The following is a 10,591-nucleotide window of genomic DNA, read 5'->3' as shown; positions in this document are numbered from 1 at the left end:
TGTATGCACGTGAATACTCACAGGATGTCCTTCTGCAAACAAACAAGCACACAGAGAGATGTGCCAGAGCAGGAAAGAGTGTGAAAAGGATATCCTCAAAACCTACATTTTATTTGTGGGTACAAACATGGCATTCTATTCTCCATTCCATCAATTACGCTATATATATATAAAAAATTCATACATAATACACAATATGTCCAACAACACAGTGTGTTGAAATGTTTGTGTGTGCATGACTTAGTTATGCAGAAAGACATCCACAAACATGTGCCCTCCTTTTCCGCTGGTTGACTTGCGTGTTCCAGGAAATGAAAAATGTCTCGGCAAATATCCGGAACATCACTTCCATCGACCTCAATCCTTCTGGCTCTTTGAGGACGAGACGGAGGTGAGGCGAGGCCCCACCCCACCCTCCTCCATCGGAGACCCATTCAGTATTTCATCGTTCATTGTTGATGCGGAGATCATGACTCCATGCTCAGTGCTTGTTGATCTTGCAGCTGTTTCTTTAGGCTCTTATCCAGCAGCACCAAACTCTGTATGGCCAGACTTCGGCAATCTGCATCGGGGTCTTCTTCAGCCACATCTGTGGACATTAACAACACAAACAATGACTATAAGCGGTGAAGACAGGAAAGTCTCCATCTCTCAGTATAATTACTGAATCAATCAAACGCACATCATCCTGGCATTTTCTTTGCACAGTTAACAATCCTGTGTGGGAGGAAAAAAAGTGTCCTTTGTCGCTCACTGCAATGTGAAACTACTTTTATCCTCAGAGGGATAAAGAAACATCCAACTGTTGCTGAGCCAGTCACGTCATGCACGGTCGGCATGGTACAGGACATCCTTGTTACTCATCTGCTTCCCAGAAATGCTCAGTCCAGCTGTGCATGTGCATGTGTGTGTGTGTGTGTGTGAGAGCATGAATGTGTGTCCCTGAGGGGACATCCCTGACAGAATTACATTACGCAGGTGCAGCCTCGGGACTTTTGTGCATTTACGAGAATCATGTAATTTAGGGTTAATCTATTATTAGTAACATATAAACAATTTATTGCTTAAATAATGTATAAAATACATATGTGTGAAAAAGGTGGGTCGGTAATAATAGAACTGGAACAAATGCTTTGCCTGATTTTCACCTCTTGAGGAGAGATTGGAATAAGATTTATGTCAAAGTTCCAAGAAGAGGAACCTTTGTTGTCACCAGCAAGGTTTTTTTGTTTTTACCTGCCAGCCAAGTTCTGGTCTCAAACAGCTGATCACTGAGGTCCACCAGCAGGTTTTCACTGGGCATGCTCAGAAACACGGAGCAAACAGCGAAGAGGACGCCTCGTCTCACCATCCTGAGACAGAACAGACAGAAATCAGGTTTCAGCTCGGACAGAAATATCCTGTCTGCCCCGATTTGATCAATTAACTGTGTGAAAAACCTGATTCGCAACGTACTTACTGGTCAACATGGTAGCGCACCGCCCACACAAAGTCCAGTAACGCGCAACCCATCTGTGCAGCGATCTACAAACAAAAGAAGTCATAGGAATCTCATATTGTATTCCAATATAAATGAGCTGAATGTGACATTGTGATGATTTTTTCCACAGCATCCGGACTACAACTATCCTACCACGCCATAAATTACTGATTTACTCTTTTATAATAAAAGATATAGTATATTGAATGACTGCGTCAACACCTAGAATTTGATAAAAAAGCTCTACATTGTGATCATGCCTCACACAGCATGGACAGATGGGTAAAAGTACCGGTGCATTGACTGCTAGATGCATGAAGAGGCCCAAGGTGTGGATCAACCTGCCCAGTACGAGATGGTCACCACCCAACAGGTCAAAAGTCACCTGAGGCCTAGCAGAAAGGTATTACATTACAGTTTTAAAACATTCAACTGTACACACAAAAAACTAAGAGCGTTGAGCTTTGAAATCTGTATGAAAGGGCATTACTTACTTGTCGTAATTGCTGAGCAGAGGGAAAAAGAAGTGTCCAGCAACAGGGGCGTACCGGTTAGGGCTGGCCTTAGCCGGAGGTTGTGTGGCACCCTGTGCACAAAAGAAATGACGGTAGAGATACGGCGTAAACCTTCACTCGAATACCAAAAAGGCAGATGAACGTATGGGGGGTAACTACCTTCCCGAGGCGCTTTGTCTTGCTTTGAATCCGCTTCTCTACTACTTCTCGCCACTCAACGGGGTTGTCACCGGGGTACGGAGTCAGATCAGTGCCGGCGGCATTACCCAGAGACGGATTTCTCTTTTCAGTCATCGGCTTAGAGAGCTCCTGCGCTGCCAGAGTGAGGACCTGGAAAACCCAAGACAGGAGCAGCCTCATGATTACACTCAAAAAGAGTTCAAATCACTCAGTTTATTTCGTGAAGCCGCTGTGAAAAGTGGAGAAGCCGTTGTCTTCACCTCCAAGATATCCAGCCGCTGGCGAAGACTGTAGTTCAAGGAGTAAAACTCTGAGGTCAAATACTGAGTCACCTGTCACGGAAAGCAAAGAGACGGTTTACCTAGATACCGAATGCTTTAAAATTGGCGATGAAGCTGTGTGCTAGTGAAGAGACATTTTGATTTGAAAAGGTAGAAACTAAGGATCATACAGAGATACAGTCTGTGACAATGAGCGCCACCATGGTCGCCTGTCTGAGCCTCAGGAAGCCATTAATGCTGTATTTATCCTCCATGTGAAGAAGCACTTTGGTCAGCTGGACACTGACCTGATAAACAAACAAACAAACATGAACTGTAGCGTGAAAAGTGATCTTTGAAGGAGAAAACATTCAAATCGCTGCGCTACAGTCAATAACAGTAAAGTACAGAACTACACCCTCTGTCACTGTATCAGTTTTATGATAAAAGGACCAGAATGTTTGGATTAACAGATATGAACAGTCATTTTAGAAATGAATGAATCTGAAGCGCTGGACATGTCTTGTCGCTGTCATACCTCTCTGGTTGCAAAGACGTTCTTCCTCACCAAACCCTCAGCGACTCTCAAAGTGAGCTCCACACGCAGCGAGTCCTCAGAGGAAATTAAGGCTGGATGGGTCATCAGATCAAAAAAAAATTATAATATTAGAGCTGGAGCTAGCAGCGCAGGATTTAAACAGGAAGCGATCGGTGACCGAGCAGCCATACTTTCCAAGCAGTCTCGTAGGTAGCGGGGTGGGGAGGCGTTACTTATTTCCTGATCGCCAGACATGTCGTACGGAGTGAGCTCATCGTCGCTGCACAAGTGAAAGACTTGGGAGTTAACAAAACACTTCCCACAAATACACTCAGTGTAACAGAGAGAATATTTAAATCATTCTTACCTGTCCAGGTCGGAGTCTGGGTCAGTTTTTGTCTTATTTTGAGACGGTACACTCTGAGTAGAGGGAGGAGTTCCACTGGTCTCTTGAGGAGAGTCAACTCTGCAGATGACGGACCGCATCTTAAAACGCAATCATTGCCGACAAATATACAGTGTGGCTGCCAAGATTATATACAGCGTGTAGGTACAATGACCAACCTCCCAAATCTTGACGTTACAGAGACGTAAAGACACGTACCCGTTCACATGCTCAGCCTCTGCTTCACCACCGGTCACGGGAGTCATCAGAGAGAGCAGCTCCCGAGTTTCCTCGTCCTGATCGTACTGCAACGCAACACAATACGGACTCAAGACACAGGCCCATTACGCCGACTGGCATTGTATCTCGCCAATCAACACGCTGACTTGTACCTCAAACTTCAGCTTGGTTTTATTGATGTCCATACGGGAGCTCAAGCACTCCCCCACCACCATGCCCATACGCCTGATGCGCACCACGCTGCTGTCCAGGTGGCTCTGCATGCCGCCCAGCATACACTGAAGTAACTCTGAGAGAGGAGAGCTGCAAGCTTTATTATCCCTTACGCTCACATGATCATATCGCACAGAAGAGTGACTCGTGTGTTTTTTGTACCTGAGCGTAGCTCCTGCAGCTCGGAGTCTTTCAGCAGACTGACACTCAGCAGCAAGGCCTTGCTGACGTACAGCTGCTGCTCCAGAGGCGTGTGCTTCACTGCACTGGGGTTAGCCCAGGCCTGCAGCACAGACTGCAACACCTGACAACACACACACACATGTCAAAATCATCAATATATATATATATAAACAGGACTGTCTCAGAAAATTAGAATATTGTGACAATCCCCATACGTGTGATTTAGTTTACTGAACCAAGCTGAGTGTTTTTCAAGGCTCAGGAAACCCTTGCAGGTGTTTCGAGTTAATTAGACGATTCAAGTGATTAGTTGAATACCCTACTAGTATACTTTTTCATGATATTCTAATATTTAGAAATAGGATATTTGAGTTTTCTTAAGCTGTAAGCCATAATCAGCAATATTAAAAGAATAAAAGGCTTGCAATATTTCAGTTGATTTGTAATGAATCCAGAATGCATGACATTTTTGTTTTTTTTAATTGCATTACACAAAATAAAGAACTTTATCACAATATTCTAATTTTCTGAGACAGTCCTGTATATATATATATAGTGTGATGTCATTTGGCTGCTGAACATCCTAATGCGCTCACCTGGATGAGCAGTGGCCTTCGCTCCCTGTCTGCTGCAAGGTAACCCAGGACAATTCTCAAGACTTGAGTCTGTGTGGGGGGAAAAAGAAAACATACATTTATACGGTTGTATGGTGTACTGTCAGGCTGCAAGGTATCTTCTTACCTCATACTTGTACTGCAGTAACAGCAGTTTATGGGTGATGACAAACTGGGCCTTCTTATTTGTCAACACTAGATTGCCAATGATCCTGCCCAACGCGTCGGGCCTGGAAAAGAGGTGAGACGCTGGCGTAAAATTAGAGGCCGATAGAAAACCGATTTAGCTGTCGAAATGGCTGTTTCCTGGTCTCCGCCTTACCCGCCGACGGCCTGCACCAGCCCAGTGAGCACGCTCTCCATCCATCGCTGTGGGACGTTCTGCAGCAGCTTCCAGCAGACCCTCTGCCACACCATGTCCGAGCGTGTGCACACAGACAGCCGCGGAGCCAGCACGGCCAGCACCAAAGCTGTAGACGGGAAAAATTAAAATGTCAGACGAGGATAACGGATATTCTGTGTCACGACGGACCCTGGAACGAATAACCAGGAGTCCATTCATGTTCTATAGAGTTGAAAGGTGAATTAAACTTCAAGTTTGTTCTCTACTGTGAGATAACAGGTACGTTTCCACTGGACTCACCACTGTGGCCCTGGATACACACTTTTCCAAGTGTCTGAGCCACAAAAGTCAAGGAGCAGTCTGTGCCATCTGTTAAAATACACAAATCAAGACAAATAGACGGGATGAGAAATGATCACAACAATACATATTTGACACAAGCCCCGCGCTGGCATTATTGCGAACAGCTCAAAAGATGTTTCCTCGCCTTTGAGTGCTCGACAGGTCCGCTCCAGGGCAGTGAGCATCTCCGTGGCCAGCAGTGGGTAGTACTGCTGAGGGAGAAAAAGACGCTTGTTCTTTGTATGCAACCTGTTGGCGGTGACGTCCGGCAGCGCCACAATACGTCCCAGCAGAGTCTCTCGGAGCTGGGGGGAATCAGAGGGACCCGTCTCCAGACAGTAGGACCACAGCAGGTCAGCGAGTCGACCACTCCGAAGGAACTTCTCAGTGATGCCGACCAAGCGGTCCAGATTTGTGCTGGCTCTGCGTGGGTGGGAAGGTAACAACAACAGAGTAATTAGTGAACAGACGACACGGTGAACACGCCTCTCATCCTTTTCACCACCCACCTCAGCGCTCCGATTCCCTCCATCAGCACCAGCAGCGCTTGCTCTGGAGGGCCTTTGAGGAACAAGCCGTCCCATAGCTCCGTCTGCCGGGCGGCTGCGAGGCCGGCCAGCCAGTCGGCCTGGATGTTGCTCACGAGAAACTCAAGGGTGCGGGTGAAGTGGGCTCGCCTGAACTCCGCCCGCTGAACTGAGGTGGTTCCGCTGGCTGGTCCTTCATCCAAGTAAGAGTGAAGCGTCTGGAGGGTGGTGACGATGTCTTTGGTATCTGTGGATGTAGTGAGGGTCCGGAAACACTGGCCCACCGCCACGCGAACCTCAGTATCCGGGGCAAGGGACTCCATCTTGGAAATGGTAGCTTCCTTGTTTTACTTTCTAAACAGAAACATTAAAAAAGGACAACTCCGACTGAAACAACTGTGAACGGTTTTTACACAGAAAGTCAACGTTCATAGAAAAAATAGTCTGTAGATATAAACAATGAGTGCCTTTTACAATTTTTGTAATGAAGGATTAAGCTTCATAAGAATATCACACCAACACCTTCTGGATGTAAAGCCTTTAATCCTAATAGGAAGAATTAGTTCACTGTTTTTAGGTGAATCCTCCCTTTAACGTTACTTCAGTAGCTTTTTGAGCGTTAGTTAGCAGATAATAGTATTAAGCAAAGTACCAAAATACAGCAGGTGTCAATGAAGATGGATAAACACACAGCTACCATTACTGGAGTGCATTGAGTCAACCTAAGTGAGTTAGCTAACTTACAACTGTTAGCCAAACTGATACGCACCTGAGCATTTTTATGAAACAAAGTCACATGACTTATAGTCACTGTAATATTAAAAAGGGTTTTTTTCGAGGTGGTATTTGCAGTTCCTACTGTGAACATGAATATCCCGCCGTGGTGCTTCGCTTTGCTCTCTGTGTGCTCCTTCAAAATACGTCCGTTTTGAGCATGAAAGAGAAGGAAGGTTCCGGGGACAGACATGTGAGGCATTCAAGAAGTCAATGGATTTTGTAACACTTCTGGGTGCTCGTGCTCGATACATCAGAATCAGTTTATCACGGAAAATAACAAATTCACTATTCGGTGAACTACTCAATTAAGAAATGTGCATGTCTTATTATATTGTAATTTATTGAAAATAATATTTAAGAATATATTTGTGATTTTTGTTTTCAGGAATAACAAAATAATTGACAAATCGTGAAGATAAAGTTAATTTTAACATCTGAAATAAAGGGTTCAGCTTTTCATATGAGTCGGTAAGACATGACATAATAATCATGCTACTGGCTTAATAAAGGAACATTGTTAACTTATGAACAGTCTGTGTAGGTGATGAGAAACAGAAACGTCAGCAAGCTTTAAATTCAAATCATTAATTATTTATTGCTAATTCAATGATTTAGTGTTTTTAATTAGTCGTTTCCTGTTGACCTTTCCATGTATCAACTTCTTGATTAGTCATGCTGAGTTTTAATAACACAAATTGGCTCGCATTAAAGTTTTATGACACAAACGGACAGTTGAAAATAAATCTTTATTATTACACATCAATGCTCACTGGCACAGCAGCAGCTCGCATGGTTACTATAAGGGGACAGATAGTCTTTCAAAGGTCTTCTGCCACTTGAAGGAGTTAATATAGTGTTGATAACTGGTGTTGGTATTGACAAGATTGTGTTAATACCGTTAACGCAAAGTGTGTTTGAGTGCCCATGCAGTACGTACCCACAACCTGCAGGTGGGGCTGGTAGATTGGATGCAGAGAGGTGTGGAGCTTACACATGAATGAGAAGTTAATGGGTATCGAGTGTGTGGAATGAATTGAACTTTGTCAAATATTTACGTCTAGGATACATAGGTTTTTTGTAAATATGTAACTGAAAACTTAAATACTAACCTGTGGCTTCATCTAATATAAGAATCACCTTTGATTTAAAGTGACTTTCCATCTGAGCTGGTAACATGTGAGGACATGTCCCAGTATGTAAAATCAAACCTATATCCTGCTGCTAGAATCTATACAGTAAATGCAAACACATAGCGAGATGTAAACACGTGCAACAAATGAGGCAACCAAACACAGGATCATTTTTATTCCATTTATTTTTCTAATCTTACTTTCACTGCCTTACCTTTAAATTGTTCTCTTTTTACAATGACTGAAATGATAGTTCCCCAGTAACAATTAGGATTAGATCATTTTGGGGATCTTCAAAAATAATATACAGCTGTAACCAATACTGTTATAATTTATACATTTCTCTTTGAAAATAGGAATAAATTTAACTTTTACAATATTCTCTTTTAATTATCTTCCCATGTCACATAATGGCAAGCCATGCACTACTCCAGTAGTGATGTTTGTGCCTTGAGCAAACTTTCTTTGGACACTGGAAGTGAGCGTGAGAGAGAGAGAGAGAGAGAGAGAGAGAGAGAAAAGTTCACAAAAATGACAATTCATATTTACAGTTTAGGTTGTTTTATAATTATAATTTAATAAACTGACAGTCACGTGGTCAGTGCTTTCCCCCCGGGGCTCATTGTCAGGTTAGTTTCGAGGCAAAGTTTGAGACACAGAGGCACAGTGTTGAGACTAGCAGGACAGTTTCTGTTTCCTTTCAGGGGCAAACTCTTCATAAGAACAGGAGGAAGTTATCGAGAGATCACGAACCCCGATAGTTAAAATTACCAGTTCAACTTGGAACATCTGTCTTTGGTCATTTTGAAAGCAGGAGTTAAAATGGAGAAAATGTTGGTGGTTAAAGTGCAGTCACCTTCTAAAAGGGAATGTTTTATCAGCTCTGTGGTCTCAATGTCTTAAGTTATTCTGTTCCGTCTAGTTAGTCGCCAAACTATCTGCCAAACGCACCAAAATATGAAGCAGGGAGCGAATTAAGAGAAGCATAGTCTGCTGTGTTCAAGTGTCACCCAATTTCCTGTTTGTAATGCCAAAAGGATTCATTAAAACAAAGTACGAAGAATTAAATCTGTTGGGGCAAACCTCCTGTCACACTGAAAGACAGGAAGCTGAACTCAGCAAAGTGTTGATATGAGGTTTAAGGTGTCGCGTGTCGACATTGTGACGTCTCACAACTTCACGAACGTAAACTATGGATATGATTTGTCAGTCAAAACGTGGGTCAAGCGACTGAATCAAGAGATATAGAATAAAAATCTGTGTTTTCATGCAGGACCTGACTCCATCTGGGAAGACAACAGTAGAAACTGCAGACTCGGCCATCGGTCTAAAATCACAACCCTGAGGAGGTCACTGCAACGTCAGCGCTATGGAAGAAGAGCGCCACGATCTCGACAAACGACCACTCTGAGCGGGTCACATTCAAGCTGTTCAACAAAAACAAAAGAAAAACGATGTTGAGTCACCAAAGACGATGCTTCAAACGTTTTTTCTCTCAGGTCGATAATCCTCCCACAGATTAATCCAACGTGAACTAATCTCCCCTCAAAAATAAATGTACAAAGATATATTCAGCAGAACAGATCACAGAGTGTGAGTTGTCGTTTGTGGCAAAATGAGGAATAAATATCTGCATGTGATTTTCAAACGAGAGAAAGAAAAAAAAGAAGAAAAACAACAGATACTGTACACGCTACATGCTAAGAGAAGAATACAGGCAGCTGTCTCTCAGCATAAGACAAGAAGAAGAAATGTTCCTTTTCTTCCGACTATAAAAATACCTAGAATCTAGAATGAGTGTAGAAAAAACTTTACATGTACAAGTCATTTACATCCAAGGCCATTTTTTTCCATGGGAGTGGCAGGTGAAGAAGAGCAGTGGACACAGATGTGAACAGGGTGAAAAATAGGATTTCTTCTTCGCGTATTGGTGCAGAATGCCATGCTGCTGGGACGAAAGACCAACCTCCCAGATTTACCCTTCAACTAGAAATCCGTCAAGATGTCTGGTCGGTATCTTATGCGTCCCCAAAGTCCAAAAGTGATGGCCGTGCGGTATCAGTCCAAAATCAGTCCGTAACATCGTCGAGGAAACAGATGCTGCTTCAGCAGAGGAAGTAAAGAGCAGATTTGTTTCATCCGCCCAATGTCCACTTTCTTGCCGAGCAGTTATTGCCACTATTCAGCCAGCTCTCTTCAGTGTTCTATATATATATATCTGGTCTGGAAAACGGTAAAACTGGCCAATAGCCAGCAAAAAAAAACAAAAAAGAAAGCTCGTCTGAGCTGCTGACGGCTGATAATACAATATGTAACTGAAAATTGAACTCATCTTAAGACATGGCTGCAGAATGTAGTTTGTAGTATTCTTGAATATTTCCAATTCAACACAAGATCAAAATTAGTGTGAGTTTCTTCTTCTCGTGGGATGTCGCCCACACCAGTCCCCACTCTGCAACAAATCCCAGCCGCTATCAGACGGGCTTCAAAACTATCATCATTTTATCGATTTGATCCCTTCAAAACAATAACGAAATTAAAACAAAACTTAGTGCAAAGTACAACCATTTGATTATTCACATACAACTTGTCAAATGTCAGTAATTTTTCAGTCTCGATAACATTTATTACCGACAATAAATCACTTGTGCAGCGCAAAAAAGAAAAAAAGGGTCGGTTACCTGGATAAGCTTGCTCCCCCATTACTTTCACTCAGCAAGAGAACACTGGAGTCAGGTGGGCTGTACTAAAAAAAACATGTGACTACAATTCCCAGAATCACCCGTCAGTTTCCCTTCATGCCATTCAAGCGTTAGTACGAGTTATATTTTGTCAGTTAGAGCACCCAGTCTACACGTAGTGAG

At 43.1% G+C, this 10,591-nt stretch overlaps 1 protein-coding gene across 1 annotated transcript; it reads right to left on the bottom strand.

The window, feature by feature from the left end:
* Nucleotides 1-53: 53 nt before the first annotated feature.
* On the bottom strand, nt 54-6,725 carry telo2 (TEL2, telomere maintenance 2, homolog). The gene is made up of 21 exons (XM_079182068.1): nt 6,590-6,725; nt 5,803-6,174; nt 5,439-5,716; nt 5,252-5,320; nt 4,931-5,078; nt 4,736-4,838; nt 4,591-4,659; nt 3,974-4,115; nt 3,751-3,887; nt 3,578-3,663; nt 3,341-3,439; nt 3,165-3,253; nt 2,974-3,065; nt 2,627-2,743; nt 2,436-2,507; nt 2,155-2,325; nt 1,975-2,066; nt 1,773-1,872; nt 1,460-1,524; nt 1,237-1,352; nt 54-589 (listed from the first exon to the last, which is right to left on the bottom strand). Exons 2-21 carry the CDS (start codon nt 6,141-6,143, stop codon nt 468-470), a joined length of 2,508 nt encoding a protein of 835 aa, XP_079038194.1. The 5' UTR covers nt 6,144-6,174; nt 6,590-6,725; the 3' UTR covers nt 54-467.
* Between the last annotated feature and the right edge of the window lie 3,866 nt (nt 6,726-10,591).

Source organism: Pholis gunnellus (assembly GCF_910591455.1).
Source record: "Pholis gunnellus genome assembly, chromosome: 21".
NCBI classification, from domain to species: Eukaryota; Metazoa; Chordata; class Actinopteri; order Perciformes; family Pholidae; genus Pholis; species Pholis gunnellus.
Note: the sequence above shows the minus strand (reverse complement) of the source record. Positions and strands in the feature narration are given on the sequence as shown.

What these genes read in the sequence shown, in the direction of transcription:
- telo2 (XM_079182068.1), bottom strand. Translation starts at nt 6,143, where the DNA reads ATGGAGTCCCTTGCCCCGGATACTGAGGTTCGCGTGGCGGTGGGCCAG. An exon ending in GTGTATCCAGGGCCACAGTG is followed by an intron (nt 5,079 to 5,251) that starts GTGAGTCCAGTG and finishes TCCCGTCTACAG; the next exon opens with CTTTGGTGCTGGCCGTGCTG. An exon ending in GAAGGCCACTGCTCATCCAG is followed by an intron (nt 4,116 to 4,590) that starts GTGAGCGCATTA and finishes GTGTGTTGTCAG; the next exon opens with GTGTTGCAGTCTGTGCTGCA.